Here is a 17,232-nt window from a genome sequence, read left to right on the forward strand (position 1 = left end):
TGTGGTCTTGTGAAAAAGTGTTTCTTATAATCATAGTTTGCAAGTAACTGTATACAATAGCAACACACATTCATTCAGTTTCTTAATAAAATCTATCATTTTTAAGACCAGCAAGTCAGGATGATAGTTTCAAGTTTCATCCATTTGCCCGCTAATTTCATGAAGTCATTGTTTTTAATAGCTGACTAGTACATTGTGCAAATTGACCACATTTTCTGTATCCATGCCTCTGTTGAAAGACATTTGGGTTCTGTTCAGCTTCTGGCTATTATAAATAAAGCTGCAATGAACTTAGTGAAACATGTGTCTTTGTTGTAGGCTGGAGCATTTGGGGGGTATATGCCCAGGAGTGGTATAGTTGGGTCCTCAGGTAAAACTATTTTCAATTTTCTGAGGAACCACCTGACTGATTTCTAGAGTGGCTGTATCAGCTTGCAGTCCCACCAATAGTGGAGGAGTGTTCCTCTTTCTACATACGCTTGCCAGCATCTGATGTCACCTGTGTTTTTGATCTTAGTCATTCTGACTGAAGTAAGGTGGAATCTCAGGGTTGTGTTGATTTGCATTTCCCTGATGACTATGGATGTTGAACATTTCTTTAGATGCTTCTGGGCCATTCGAGATTCCTCAGTTGTGGATTCTCTGTTTAGCTCTGTACCCCATTTTTAAAATAGGGTTATTTAGTTTTCTGGAGTCTAACTTCTTCAGTTGTTTCTATATTTTGGAAAATATCATCCTGAGTGAGGTAACACAGTCACTAAAGAACACACAGGGTATGTACTCACTAATAAGTGGATATTAGGCAAAAAGCTCAGAATACCTATGATCCAATTCCCATACCATATGAAGCTCAAGAAGAAGGAACACCAAAGTGCGTTTCAGTCCTACTGAGAAGGGGTAACAAAATAATCATGGGAAGTAGAGGGAGAGAGGTACCTGGGAGGTACAAAGGAGGGACAGTAAAAGGGGGTGGGCAGAATCCTGTGTGGAAGGAGATGGGGAGTAGTACAGAGGGTCGGGGATTTGAGAGGAGGAGAGTAGCAGTGGGGGAGCAGGAACTGGGGATAGCCTTTAGAAAGTCCCAGATGCCAGGGACCCAAGAGGTTTCCAGGATCTAACAGGGAGGACATTGTCCCTAGTAACCAACAAAGGGGAGATGGAACCGGTAGAGACCATATCCAGTGGATAGGCACAGCCCTTGGTTGAGGGATGGGGCCACCCACCAACCTCAAAAATATTAATCCAGAATTCTTCCTGTCAAAAGGAAGCGCAGGGACAAAGAGTGGGGCAGATACTAAAGGAAAGGCCATCCATAGACTGCTTCATCTAGGGATCCAACCTTTTTGCAGACACCAAACCCAGACACTATTGCTGATGCCAAGAAGCACTTGCTGACAGAGCCTGGTATCGCTGTCCCCTGAGAGGCTCTGCCAAAGCCTGATCAATACAGATATGGATGAAAGCAGCCAAATATTTGACTGTGCGTAGGGACCCCAAAGGAGAAGTTAAGGGAAGGCTTGAAGGAGCTGAAGGGCTTTGCAACCCTATAGGAAACAACAATATCAACCAACCAGACCCCAAGCTCCCTGGGACTAAACCACCAACTGAGGAGTACTCGTGGGGAGGGAGGGGGTGGTTCCAGCTGGATATGTAGCAGAGTACTGCCTTATGAAGCATCACTAGGAGGGGAGACCCTTGGTCCTGTGGAGGCTCAATGTCCTAGGGTAGGGGAATGCTAGGATGCTGAAGCAGGAATGCATGGATGGGTGGGGAGCACGCTATAGAGGCAGGCGGGAAGGGGGATGGGATAGGGTGTTTGTGAAGGAGAAACTGGGAAGGGGAATAACATTTGAAATGCCAATAAATAAAATAACCAATAAAAAAAAGAAAAGAAAAGAAGACTATCAACTCATCTTACAGACTTCATTAACTGACAGGTTCCTCTGTATTTGAAAAATGAAATATGGAATACAGAACATTCCTCTGTATTTGAAAAATGAAATATGGAATACAGAACATATTAAAATGCTGTGATAACCACGCTGGGAAAGCAAAAACAAAAAAAAACAAAAAAAAACAAAAAGAAAACAAAAAAAAAACGTAAGGACAATATATCTTTTGAAATCTTTTACAAAATGAATAAATGTAAGTAAATGTTTAAAAGCTGACAGAATGCAAAAGTTTTCTTTTCAGATGCAGGACCCCAAGTTCAACACAGTGATTTACTATGTAACTACATGAAAAATTCCTCCGAACCAAAAGTAAAAATAATTTCTCCTTTCTTGGAGATGTATGTCTGTCAAATGTGTTAGATATATATGCAGAACACAATTACATATGTATACACATAAATATTTATGTTTAAGTGCAAAGGATACTAAGTATACCGAAAATTTCTTGTATAAGTTTAAACATTCCCTGGGGACATTTCCACTGAGTACAGCTCCTGGCATCCTGAAAAGTCATTTCCTTCTGTGGATATGTGAATACTGCACATATATCACAACTGTCCAAATGCCCAATGTTTGACAATCGATAACTCCATAAGCTTGAGAGTATTTCTGTGGATAACGTCATAGAAATAGGATTCTGAGTAAATTACCATTTAAGTTATTAATTAATGTTATGACATTTCCTTAAAGAGTACTAAATAAATTTCCTTCAGCCTTGGGGTGGTAGGGGCTGGAGTGTGATGCCAAGCTTAGGGCTGGGCACCTCACCATCACTTTTGCTCATTTTGACCAGTTGTGGGTCTGTATTATCTCTGTCAGCCGCAAAGAGAAACTTCTCTACAGAGGGCTGAGAACTGCAACAACCTTTAGGCATAAAAATAAGCATTTAGGAGGCAACTTGATACTATGTGCATTTAACAACGTAGTTGTAGTAGGTTCTTATCCACACTCCTCAAAGATATTCTAATAATTCGTTTTATCTTGCTCCATGTCATTTGTAAAGCCAGTACCACAGGTGTTATACATATAACTGAAATTAAAGAGGATTTTTCTAATGTGTCTCTTACTTTGTAAAATTTTGCCCTCGTTAGTGTTCACGTTCAACTTGACACAACCTATCTGAGGTAATCACAAATAAACACTGGCCAGATCTGACTGTCCTAAGTCTATGTGTGACAAACTGTCTTGAACTTTATAATTGATGTGGGAGAATCCAATTCACTTTAGTAGGTAGCACCATAGCACGGTTTCTAGGCAGGAAGGTGTGAATCAGATAACAAAACTTGAGGAGCAGGAGCCAGTGAACTGACGAATAAGAAACCTTTCCTCCATGGTTACTGCATCCACCGGCCTCTCCTGAGTTCCTGCATAAATAAAGCACACATTTTTCTGGTCTTATTACTACTCTCTGCTTTCTTAATTCTTTTTGAAAACTTCCAAGTTGTTGCATGACTAATAGCAGTTTCTAAAGATGAGAGTGAGTGAGACTCTAAATATGACACTACTATAAATTCAAAGCCAACATCCTTCCTTGTCTTACAAGGAAGAGAAACACTTTTTGCTTAACAGAAAATTAAGCCTTTCTTCATCATAGAAAAATGACTTAATGGCTCATAGAGGAGATGCCCCATACCTCACAATTTTTTTAAAGTGTTGCATCTTCCCAGATTCCCCTCAAAAAATGCATAGCTTCTTTTCCATTAGATATATACATATGAATATGCATACAACCTACTAAGTCCATTTAGAGTTATTCATGTATTCATGTTTTTAGGGTTAACCACTTGGTATTAGATAACCCAGTGCAGGGAGAAAGACTGATTCTCCCTCTCTCAGAAATTATGGTCTATAGCTCTTTATCTAGGGTGGGGCCCCATGAGATTTACCCCATCGATGTTGGGAGGTCCACTGGTGTTAGCATTACTCAAGTCCTTATAAACAGTCATACTGTTGAGCTTCCATATGTAGAGCTCCCCTGCTATATGTCTAGGCTCATGGGTCTTTGGATCTTCCCAAGAAATCTTCAATATTCCTTGAACCTTAGGAATAAAGATTGTGTTGTACTTGTATCAACTCGGGCCAGGTAGCCCTGAGTTCATTGTTCATTGCATTTTGAATATTTTGAAAGTTGTAGCTATCTGTAAAACTGTGGTAGTAAAATCTTCTCTAAGTGACCCATGGCATCACCAGCCATGGTTAATTGATTCATTTTCAGCATCAACTATTATGTGTGTGTGTGTGTGTGTGTGTGTGTGTATATATATATATATATATATATATATATATATGTATGTATGTATGTATGTATATCCACTTAGACCCTACATGGTTACTGCCAGGTTATAAATGCCACTATTACATTTAAAAGAATATATTGTCATGCTGGACATTGTTGGGGTTCACAAATGCCACATCTGGGAAGGACTACTGATTGCTTCCCTGTCATTGCAGCTTACATAGCATCTTCCAGTACTATGAAATTAATTCTAACAGAGAAGTTTGGTGCATCAGATCCAACATGGATTCTCTGAATCCTATGTCTGAAATAGGTGTTTTCAATGTCTACACTGAAGTTCTAGGACATAACCAAAGTCACCAGCAATAGCTTATGTTGTTTTGGAAATCTCTTCATCTCCCCTGACTAACAATTTGAAGAAAGATTTCATATGCTTGGTACTGGGGTTTTTGTTAGTCTATAGATCTTGGAAGGAATGTTATCTTCCCAAGTGGCTTAACGTCAATGCATATGTGCAAGTGTGTGTGTGTGTGTGTGTGTGTGTGTGTGTGTGTGTGTGTCTGTGTGTCTGTGTGTCTGTGTGTGTATGTGTAATTTTAAGTATATAAAAACTATACTTATATCTAAACATCCTTATTGATTCTTGCTTCTGTCTCCTTCTCTATTGTCCTTCCTCACTCTTCTGAATTAAAGCCATTCCCTACTCATTTTTTTCCATCTCTTCCTTCATAATGACCTGTATGCCAGCAATTAAAATGTATTTTATTAGTTTTTTGAGACTCATACTTTTTTTATCATTTCCACCCATCTCTCTTTCTGAAAGTATTTTCCAATTCCCTATGACCGACTGACCCCTTCTCTATCCAAATAACAATGAGTATTTTTTGTAATCCTTCAAAACAAGTTTGTGCTGCTCAAAGATTCTTGGATGCATGGTCTACCACTGCAGAGTCAAGGGTCACACTCTACCAAGGGCTACACTTTTGGGGAGTACTATCTGTATGTTCCTCTCTGTGAAGATTGTAATTGCCAGTAACTCTATGGCTGGGGGAGGATTCTTTGTCCAACTCTTCTCCCAACTGGGATTTGGTCTGGCATAGATTTGCACAGGGTTTGAACATGCTATTAAAAATACTGTGAGTTCTTATGAGCAGCTACCCTGCTGTGTACAGAAGATAATGTTCCCTTGCAGTTTTTCATTACTTTAGGACATTGCATTCTTCCTGTCCCCTCTTCTTCAGTCATCCCGAGATTTAGGAGGAAGATTGCTTTTGCTTTGTTCAGATTGTGATTGTATCCTGCTTCTTCCCTCTTGAAGGAACAATCCATTTAACCAATTTAGTTTTATTTTGAAAGGAGCCCGCAGTTGAGAGATATTAAATTTTAAAGGAGACTAAATATTTTTAAAGGACTGAATTTTTAAGTGTTTGAATTTTTAAGACCATGGGGCATTAAATATTTAGAATGCTTATAATAGTGTTGATATTAACGTGTGGTTGTGCAAATAAACATGTAACAAAGTTTGTGGGCTTAGAATCGTATGTATTTGTAAAGTTGACAAAGGTCAGTTGTGCTGTCTGGTTTTATGTCAACGTGACATAAACTAGAGCCATCTGAGAGAAGGAAACCTCCGTAAGACTGGGTGGCATTTTCTTCCTTGTAGGTCTTGTAGGCAAGCCTGTGAGGCATTTTCTTCCTTCTATTTTTTTCTTTTTTATGTAAAGCATTTTCTTACATAGTGATTGATACATGAAGACTTACCCTATTTTGGATTTTGACATCCCTGGGTATATGGTCCTGGGTTGAATAAAAAGAGCCCAAACTGTGTAAGGCCATGAGAGCAAGCCAGCAGGCAGCACTCCTCCATGGCTTAGGTACCAGCTCCTGCCTTGGAGTTCCTGCCACTCCACATATAAGTTACTATCCTAACTTCCTGCAATGATGGGTTAAGAGGTGAAAATTTAATTCAAATAAACTTTTCCTTCACCACTTGTTTTTGATCCAGTGTTTCACCATAGCAGCAGACTCCTTGACTAAGATAGGGACCCTAGAAGAGAATCTATTACCACAGCTTTGCTAGAGTAGCACAATTCCCTCCTACATTCTACAGCTTACACACCACATGTCACTTATACTTACAGATGGCCATAGCTACCACTCCTCATCGAAGAAACTTCTCTTTAGAGCACATGGAGATTGTCTTAGTTAGGGCTTTACTGTTGTGAACAGACACCATGACCAAGGCAACTCTTATATAAGGCGACTTTTAACTGAACTTACAGGTTCAGAGGTTCGGTCCATTATAATCAACGCGGGAACATAGCAGCTATGATGCAGGAGGAGCTAAGACTCTACATCTTCATCTGAAAGCTGTTAGCAGAATACTGGCTTCTAGGCAGCTGAGATGAGGGTCTCAAAGCTCATGCCCACAGTGACACACCTACTCCAACAAGGCCATACCTCCAAATAGTGCCACTCCCTGGGCCAAGCATAGGAAAACCATCACATTTAATTCTCTGACCCCCATAGGCTTGTTCAGAAACATGAGTCTATGTGGGTCATACCAAACCACAGCATAATAAAAAGTATATTTAGTCCAAATTTCAAAGTTCCCATAGTCTACAGCAGTCTCAACATTGTTAAAAGTCCAAAGTTCAAAGTCTCTTTTGAGATTCATCTAATCACTTTAACTGTAATCCCCAAAGCAAGATAGGACACCATCTGGGCAGTCTCCAAACTCTGTATCTCCATGGTGATGTCAAAGCAATCTTCAGATCTCCACTCCTTTTTTCATCTTTGTTGACTGCAACAAAGTTCTTTCCCCTGGGCTGATTCCACTTCCTGTTAGCAGCTTTCCTCAGCAGATATCCCAAGCCTCTAGCATCTCTAACATCTTGGGGTCTCCAAGGCAACTTCAATGTTACAGCTTTTGCTTGGGTTAGACACATGATCTTCTGGGCTCCTCCAAAGGGTCGATGTTACTTCTCCACTCTGCCCTCTGTAGCACTCTAAGCTCAGGTTGATTCACTTCACTGCTGCTGCTCTTCTTGGTGATCACCCCACGGTACTGGCCTCCCCAATATATTTTAGTCTTCTGCTGCGACTAGGCTTCACCAATAGCCTCTCCTGGGCTCTCTTCTCAGTGCCAAGCCTCAAATCCTTTTCATGACCCCTTCAATTCTGGGCTGTCAACTGCAACAGAGGCCGCACTTTCACTAATGGCTTTCTATGGCCTCTCACAGTGCCATTCCTCAGCTGCTCTTCATGACCTTCAAAAACAGTACCACCTGGGTAACCTTAAACATTATCAAATTCAGTTGCAGCATGAGATGCAACCTTGGTTACCTCTAGAATATAGCTTCTTTGTGCCTTCAGAATACACTTCCCAGATTTCACCTGAATGATGCTGGTCTCTTCTTAATCACTGCTAGCTTCTTAGCACCAGTTAACTAGAATCGATTGTCCTAGTAGTCCTTTCTATTTTTCCCTCTAAAGCTACATGGTAGAAGTTGTTGCTTGCAGGAGCTGGAACATGCCCACCACCCCCTTGTTCTATTACATTTTCACTAGCTTTCTGTTTTCCAGCTCCTTCACTGTCTTAAGTTTGACTGTCCTGGATCTTGCTCTATAGATTGACCTTGAACTCAGAGATCCACATGCCTGCCTCCTGGGATTAAAAATATATACTACCATGCATGGACTTCAGCTTTTCTTCACCTAGAACTTGCTCTGTCCCAGGGTGGCCTTGAATTCAGAGATCTGCTTTGTATACTCAGAGATATGCCAGGATTAAAGGTATTACTATCATGCCTGAATCTAAACTTAGCTGGGTAGAATCTTGCCCCAAAGTTCCACTCCCTTAATCTGTTTTCTCCTAGAACAGAGGATTTGGTTCCATTTTACTTTCTGGTACCCTTTTGATACTCAAACCTATATTTTATATTTTTCCCCTTCTCAGCTTGTTAGGCTTGTTCAAAATGTTCTTCAGGAGACTCAACCAGAAAACAAATTCTCTGCTGGTTTTTTGTGTGTTGTGTGTGTGTGTGTGTGTGTGTGTGTGTGTGTGTGTGTGTGTGTGTGTGTGTGTGTATGTGTGTGACTTTCATTGTCACTGTAATTAATTTGAATCTCTTCACCTTAGAGTCATCTCTGGCAGACTCTTTAGACAAGGTCAAAAAGTAACCACATTTTTCACCAAAATACCACAAAAACAGGCTCTTGGCCACATATTGAAATTATTCTCTGCAAACTCTTGGGCCAGATCTGTATAGTTCAAATGACTCCAAACAACGGAGCCTTCCATCTTCCTAGCAAGATGGCTCATTAAGCCCTGCTTAAAACATTCCATAGCTCTCCAAATCTGAAGTCCCCAAATCCACATTCTTTCAAACAAAAACATAGCCTGACCTATCACAGCAATACCCTACTCCCAGTACCAATTTCTGTCTTAATTAGGACTTTACTGATGTGAACAGGTACCATGACCAAATCAACTCTTACAAGGACAACATTTAATTGGGGCTGATTTATAGGTTCAGAGATTCAGTGCATTATCATCAAGGCAAGAACATGGCAGCATCCAGGCAGGGATGAGGGAGGAGGATTTAAGAATTCTACATCTTCATCTGAAGGCTACTAGCAGAACACTGGCTTCCAGGAAGCTGAGATGGGGGTCTTAAAGCTCATGCCCACAGTGACACACCTATTCCAAAAAGGCCATACCTCCAAATAGTGCCACTCCCTGGGCTAAACATATACAAACCATCACAGAAATCATCAAAGAAAAATATAACTCCATACTATTCAGTGATGGACAGATATGGGGGAGTACAGCTCCAGTGGATACATGTATATAAAAGCTTCTGGGATTACCACAGAAGAGGGGGTATAAAGACTGTAAGAATCAGAACACCAGAAAGTCTACTGTGCCATGGCTATGTAATGAAGACCAGAACCATGTCAGTACCAGTAGTGGTGGTAGTGTGAAGGTGGATAGTTTAGTGGCAGATCCACTCCTAACATGGCCAACTAGTGGATTTTGACAGAAGAATTAATCTTTTCCGAGCTTGACCCCTTCAATTGATCATTCAATGCAATATATTATTTTCGTCCTTAAACCACACACACACACACACACACACACACACACACACACACCACACACACACCCCACACACACGTGGGGGGGGAGAGAGGCAGAGAGAGAGACAGAGAGAGACAGAGAGAGACAGAGAGACAGAGACAGAGAGAGACAAGAGACAGAGGCAGAGACAGAGACAGAGAGAGACAGAGAGACAGAGACAGAGAGGCAGAGACAGAGAGAGACAGAGACAGAGAGACAGAGACAGACAGAAACAGAGACAGAGAGACGGAGAGACAGACAGAGACATACACATACAAAGCAGACTCAGCAGGTAGTATTTGTATATTTCTGCATATGTAAACATATGTGTACAACCATGGTAATCAAATAAAAGGCTATCAGTTTGACAGGGGTCATTGTGGAGTTGAAGGGTAGGTTTATGTGAAGGCAAGATGGAGAAAAAGAAGAGGAAAATGACATGATTTTACTGTGATTTAAAATGTATATATATCTTAGAAGATTTGAGTCTCTGTTCATTCTGAATGAATTTTGGATGAACTACTACTGCCACCAAGTGTTAGGATTACAACTCAGAGATATGTTTTCTACTGAAAATATAGCATAAGCCATATCAAGCTATTTCACTACATAGCATCTGTTGGAATTTCCAAATGTCAGCAGTGTCATTAAGACTGTCTAAAAAAATACTAGAGAATCGATAAAAATATTTTTCTGGATTTTCTTAATATACTTAGTCCAAAATAAACTTAATACAGTTTGTAAGCAAAATTATTGGTGATTTTGTTTCCACTAATGTGATGGTCATTATTATAACAGATAGGCATGTGTATTATGTGTGCACAGCACACACACACACACACACACACACACACACACACACACACAGAGAGAGAGAGAGAGAGAGAGAGAGAGAGAGAGAGAGAGACCATACAAGGGAAGTTTTACTAGAAAGAACTACAGTGATTGTGTTTGCTGTTTTAGTGGAGTGAGACACTGCACAAAAGGGTTCACTGTCATGTAACATGGATTCCAAGGTCTTGGGTTATGCAGGTGGCCTTTGAGTGATGAAGGTAACTTCCAATGAAAATTGTTACCCCAAGCATAGTTATAAAGGAGTGAATTCTTGCAATAACATAAATAATTTTGTGCTTGGCTTCTCAGGTGAGAATTTAATGCAGTCCTTTCTGCCCAGCTTGGGCCAATACTTAGTGAAGAGAAGGCTATGCTGTTGCTGGGATCCTAACCATTAGAAGCTGACATTTCAATAAATGCTGCCTTAAGCAATCTCATTTGTCATAATTGATTATTCAAGGACAAAAACTATAGCAATATATATGGACGTCATAAATGTGTCTTGTTTGAAGCTTGAATTGGAGAGTTTTATTTGTCAACATGTAATGTACACAAATCAAGTAAAAACTTTTAAAAACTTCCCATCATGCTCCTGGAGTAATGTTGACTGTGACAGTAAACTGTCTAAAAGCCATAGTGGCATTGGTCTGCCAGTATATTAAAAAACTTATATTACAGTCCCAAGGTTATTTAAAAAAAATCAAAACCCAGGGGCTTGAGAGCTGTTTCAGTGGTTAAAAGTGTTTGATCACCCTCTCCTGATCACTCAGAGTGTGGGAGAGGGTGACTGGGATTGGGCAGTGAGTGGGATGTAAAATGAATAAGTAAATAAATAAATAGATGATAGATAGATAGGTGATAGATGATAGATAGATAGATAGATAGATAGATAGATAGATAGATAGATAGATAGACAGACAGACAGACAGTCCCACACCTTTTGATTCAGGTGCGTGCTCACATGTGTTATATACTCACACAGGAACACATTTAAATTAAAATAAAATAATTTATTTAGAAAAAGAAATTTGTATAAATCCTCAATTACAATCTGTTGCTTTCTTAAGAATGGGGCAAATGTTACTGACTCGATATGTCTTAGAAATGCTAATACTGTTTCACTAAAGTCAACTGATCAAAAATAAGGAGTGCAGACTGTCGGTAAAAAGATACACTTTTTTTTTTAAACTTAGGAGAGGGGGATTTCACTAAAATAATATAAACTATTGTTGTCAGCCTTAAAGCCCATACCGAGTCCTTTTAGAAACAGATCTTGGTTAGCATAGATCCATTTTGAATAAATGGCTACAGTGTCTGCCAACCTTATGAATATGCCTTGAAGAGCCAAGGAGCCATTACTCTGTGTTTTGTGTTTAGTAGACTGCTCTAAGCAAACCACTGAAAAAGCAACGCTGAATGAAGCCTGTGGAGCCTATACTCTCAAGGCAACTGGAGTCCTAACTCGAGAAGACTCATTCTGGCCTCAGTATTCAGAGGGATGTTTGAACATGCTGCTGCTCTAGCATTTACTTGATTGATGTTCCCAATAGGGAGTGTTCTATTTTCTGCAATTCTGTTTACCACAAAAATGTGATAGTAATATTCTAAGATTTTTTGTCGGATCTATGTGTGATCATGATGCCTGGAGGCTTCCTTGATGATTCTATAAAAGTGGGCTCAAGGCTCAGGGTATGAGTGTTGTTGCATAAGAGGTAGGATCAGTGTTTTTGCATATACTATATGAGACGTCAATATGAAAATGATGTTTGTTATGAACATTTAGGAGTACCTGTTATTTGATTTTTATCAAGTCTTCTTCCCAACCCTGGGGAATGCATACTACATAAACCAGAACCATGCTTACAGAATGGATGAGGAACTCCAGACTCTCTAAGAGCTTATGAAGGAAAATAAATCTAATTCATAATCACTTACCTAAGTCAAACACCATGTCTTACTATGAAACTTAAATGGACCCAGTGCATGAATCATAGGGTCAGTGTAGGAACAAAGCAAAGAGAATCAGAATATTCCTATTCTCAAAATCCAGTCCATGATAATACCAAAGTCAACAGACTCACCTATAGAATACTAGAATTAGTAAGGTGCTTTCTCATGTATGTTCTTAGTACAGTGGTGCTGTGAGCTTATCTCTTTTACAGTCAAACACGTCTGTGTTTAAAGACTAGTTAGCTGTAAAGTCTATCAGTCCCCAGGACATTGAATATATAAAAGAAAAGAAAAGAAAGACAGACAGAAACTTCAGTCCCGGAATCTGTGAAACTGGTAGCCATCTCATAAAGAAGGCAGGGCATTATTCGTTCGAGATGGTACACACAATGTCTGTGCTCATGTTTCATGTACCATGAGTCTAGCTTTTGAACGTAGGGTGGGGAAAATGGGGACCGATTTCTGTTACCACAGCTGTCCACAGAGCTGTAGGGAATATAAGTGTTTCTCCCCATTCCACTCCCGTTGAGATGAAGGCCCGACCTTCCAACACCTTCCACCAGACTTAAGATAGAAATTTCTAATACTCCCCCTCCCCTAAAAGTTATCAGGGTATGAGCATTGCCCAGCTTTCTCTCTGCCTCAAATCCTACGTCATAAGAACCCTTGCGAATGTTCATGGGCTATCTAGTTCCGGGAGGAACCCCTCCTCCTCACAGAGAGAGCCATGTCCACCCTAATTGGCTGTCGTCCTGGGCAACCAAGGACGCAGGGGGCACGCGGGGGCCCCCCAGCCAGTATTTAAAGACCGCCACCGCCGGTGCCCACTCAGTCCGGCCAGGACGGCGACGGTGAAGCACCTGGGTTGAGAGGGAGGAGCAAGGTAACAAGCGACCACTGCCTCTCCCGTCCCCAGCCCTAGCCTCGGCGGAGGCGGGTGTGTGTGGGACCCGGGAGTGGCTCTCACATCTCATTGCCCACCAACACCTTCCTCCCCCACCATCCTTACCCCACCCAACCCACCTGGGCAAGACAACCCAGGTGCGAAAGACAGTGATTCTGACGAAAGAGCGAGCAAGTGGAGAAGAAAGAGGGGGAATCCTCGTGAAGAGGGAAGGCGTGGTCACGGTCAAAGGCACGTGGCACTAGGGACTCCAGCTGAAGCGGCGCTTCCGATTGACCACCGGATCAGGCCAAAGTGACTGCTCCTAGGACGCCACCACTGAGACCTGGTGGAGATCCCTGAACCATGACCCAGACGGTCAACGAAAGGGAGGACCCCCTTAATCTGGGCGGCGGCGGCTGGGCATCCTCCATTCCCTTGCGCACCTGGCCCTCCTACCATCGAAGGCAGAGGGGCGCTCCGATGTCCAAGCGGCGCTACCGTGATGGCCCCAAAACTGAGTATGAGGCTCCCAGGAAACAACCCAAGCAACAGCATATCCCTGGCCCTTGGTTCCAACCACCTAGAGGGCCCTATTGGGCCTTGTACTCCAATTGGGGGCGCTGCGGAGGGCCCTGGCGCCCACCCCTCGTAGCATTCCAGAGCCCCCTGTGCCCAGCTCAGATGATCCGGGCCTATGGTCTGCACCCGCTCTGTGTCTGCTGCTGCTCCTGCTGGAACGGGCCCTGGAACCCCGGCTGGGAGAGACCTCCCGGTAGAAAGAAGCGCTGGGGGCGCAGGGGTCGTGGCCTGCGCCGCCACCCTCGTCGCTCCTTCCCGAGGAATCCACCAATAGACCTGAGCAAGATGCTGCGCCCGGTCAACCTGTACGGGTGGCGGGCACCAGGGATGAGAGCGCCACGGAACACCACCCAGTTCATCATGAACCAGGTCTATGAAGACATGAGGCAGCAAGAGAAGCTGGAGCGCCAGCAGGCAGCGTTGCGGGCACATCAAGCGCAGGCCGGTGGCATCTCCCCAGGAGACTCCACTACCAATGATGCGCCCCAAAGTGGCGCCGAAGAAGATTCGCAGTTGCCGGAAGATCTGTATGGCTTCATGCAGGATCCCTCTCTAACCTTTAGTCCTGCTCCAGGGCAACAAAACCAATCTCCCACCCCAGGGTTGGTAGAGGAAGAGGAGAAAAATGTTGATGATGATGAGTGTGACGAAGAGGTTTGTGATGAAAAAGAGGAGAGCGAGGAGGAGGAAGTGGATGGAGAGTCAGAGGATGAAGATGTGGATGAGGAGGAAGTCGAAGAGGCTGGCAATGGGGAGGAAAGGGAAGAGGACCAAGAGGAGGAGGATGTATCGGAAGAGGCGGGGCTGGAGGAGGGAGAACAGAGAGAGGAAGACAAATTCTTGCCTCTGGGAATGCCTTTGTCAATCCTAGTAGGGGACGAAGAAGAGAGAGAGAACTTTATGAACTATGATTACTTAAGCCAAGAGCAAATAATTCCCAATGTGCCAGAGGCAGATCTATTTATGGTACCGGACATTAGCCATTAGTCACCAGGAAGGGAACTGAGAAACAAAATGGAACTGATTTGAGGCTAATATGGATTAACAGCTTGTTAAAAACAAATTCAAAAGTGAGTTCCATTAATAAACATCAATGTAAACACCTTGGTTGGCCACTATAAAATATTTAAACATTGGTGTGTTTGTGTATGACTCTGGGTGGGGGACGGGAAGATTGCAGATATATTTTATTGGAAATGATTAAAGGCCAAATATTTTATTACTACAGTTTGAATATTTTCATTTGCTGCCCCCCTTCTTCAGACAACTGAGATTTTGTAGTTCAAAAATTTTGCAATGTTGGAAACCATTTGAATTGCACAGGTTTATGAGCTTGAAGTCAACAGGTTTCTGATTGTCACATGCTCAAGGAGGATGTATGATGGCCGCTCAGTCCCGGCCAATGCTCTTGTAACTGAGGGTGCTTCAGAACAGCATTTTTCTGCAGGTGTAGGTGTTCTGCCTTCAGAGGTCATTTTTGAGGGCCGTATTTTGGTAACCCCGTTTGCAGTCTGTTGTGGCATCGCTCATTTATATTCCTTGTTCCACAGTGCTATGGATCTTCCTCAGAAGAACATGAAGTTGCTTCTGTGGAACTGGTTATCTGCCATGGCCTCAGCAATCCATAATCCATGCATGGAGAGGATTCCCCATGGTCAGAAGTCAACTTGCACATCTAGTTAAGATCCAAGGTAACTGCAAACAGCGGCACATGGCTTAGATTGTCAAGCCTTGTTCCTGAATGTATTCCTTCCATACGTTCAGAGGAAATAGAAACATAGTTTTGCAGAGTGGATTAAAGAAAAGAATGTTGACCTTTGGGGGGGTGGAATGTCTAATTTTGTTTCCCAGTTTGTCTTCTTTAAATTGAAGAGTAAAAATGGTGTGTAATTATGAGCCTGTGTGAATAATCTCTGATAACTTGTTAAGCAATTACCCAAGGATGATCCATCATTCCAAACACCAATTTGGGTTCAAACATTTTAAGATGGAAAAACACATTTTCCCTGGTTGCATAAGTTCCCTTGATAGCATACATCCAGAGTTATCCTGGATGAAAGATTCGAAGACAATGTCTGAGTTACATGGTGTCAGCCCCCCTTCTTAACTTGAAACAGGAGTTAGTATTTATTGATCAGAATATTTTTTGTGTTGATCTCGCTCTTGTATATTGACATTTACTTTCAGGACTATAAGCTATTAAGTAATAAAAGTATTGAAACTGTCCTCATTTATATTTAAATATCAGAAATCTAATTCAACTATATTCTAGGGTCCAACAGGATAAAGATGAAAAAAAAAGTACCATTCTGAAATCATACCAGACACTACCAATTACAAGAGTAAATCACAAACATTTCATTGTAAGCTAAGAAAGTTTTACTTTCTGTATGATCCAGTTTCTAAATGTCCTATATAAAATTGGCTATCATATGCCTTCTTACTGTATGTATATATAAGGAAAACAAAACGTTTTGCACCTGATGCTCCTGGTCATTCTGTACACATCAAAAACTTAATCATGCTTCACCCAAGCTCAAAATACAAAATTCACTGCCAAATGTATATAGGTTTCAATTCAAGATATCTATTTAGGTTTGCACGTCTTACCACGTCTTACACATCTCATACCTGGACAGTTCTCACTTTTCTTGTGAGAGATACTTTTATATTTTAGTCACTGTGAATTTTATACATGTACACAATGGTAATGTCTACCCTATTGCATTCTCCCTGGGTCTCCCAACACATCATCTTATCTTCCCAACTTTGTGGCTTCTGAAACTTTAAGTTCATCACATTAAATGACTCCATATTTAAAGCATTTTCATTACTACTAGGGATGTCTTCATCACAAACCTATTGCTATGCAGAGACCATGACCAAAGCAATTCTTGTAACAGTTTCAGAGGCTTAGTCCATTACCATCATGACAGGGAGGGTGACAGGCAGGATGCTGGAAGAGTAGTTGAGAGCTGCATCCTGATACGCAGACACAGGGAGCCCAGGGCTGCCATAAATTTTTTGAAAAAGCTTATCCCCAGTGACCCACTTCCTCTAACAAAGCCACATCTGCTGGATCTTATAATCCTTCCAAATAGTGCTACTTCTGGTCACTATTCAAATCTATGAGCCTATGGGGTCCATTCTTAACCAACTACCACAGAAATGTAAGCAACTGTTCAACTTATATTCTACTCTAGGGACTATCATTCAACAGTTAACTAGACTAGAATTTGTTATTTATTACTCTTCACTAAGCTCCACCAAAACCCTTCTGTCTGGAGGAACACTATGAAAGAAGACACAAATCATAAACCTTAGGTTGAGGCTGGGATATTTCCTATGTGTCTGAGGGTGAAGGGTACAGAGTCTAAGATAACCAACAGCTGGGAGGAGCTTTGTGACACCGAGGAACGGAGGAATGACCAAGAAGTAGAATCTCAAGGAAGAAGCAGCCAATGAGAAGCAAAGAGGTAGGCAAAAGTCATTATCTACTTAGTTCCTGTGTTTATTTGTATCTTTTAAAAGACATGAGCAAATCTTAATAGTCATTGATGAGTCCCTCCTTAAGCTTGCTTTGTAACCGGACACTGTGATGATACTGTAGACTGAATAAAATAATGAGGTGGAGAAATTGGCACCACTATCTACCCCCCCATTACACATTTCA

At 41.7% G+C, this 17,232-nt stretch overlaps 1 protein-coding gene across 1 annotated transcript; it reads left to right on the forward strand.

The window, feature by feature from the left end:
• The first annotated feature begins 12,941 nt into the window (after positions 1–12,941).
• Ccer1 (coiled-coil glutamate rich protein 1) lies at positions 12,942–14,696 on the forward strand. Its single transcript, XM_032890783.1, has one exon. It carries the CDS (start codon positions 13,344–13,346, stop codon positions 14,544–14,546), a length of 1,203 nt encoding a protein of 400 aa, XP_032746674.1. The 5' UTR covers positions 12,942–13,343; the 3' UTR covers positions 14,547–14,696.
• Positions 14,697–17,232: the final 2,536 nt, after the last annotated feature.

The sequence above is a fragment of the Rattus rattus genome, chromosome 1 (genome assembly GCF_011064425.1).
Source record: "Rattus rattus isolate New Zealand chromosome 1, Rrattus_CSIRO_v1, whole genome shotgun sequence".
NCBI lineage: Eukaryota > Metazoa > Chordata > Mammalia > Rodentia > Muridae > Rattus > Rattus rattus.

Bases quoted from the DNA above. Each gene is read 5' to 3' on its own strand.
- Ccer1 (XM_032890783.1), top strand. From the start codon at position 13,344: ATGACCCAGACGGTCAACGAAAGGGAGGACCCCCTTAATCTGGGCGGC.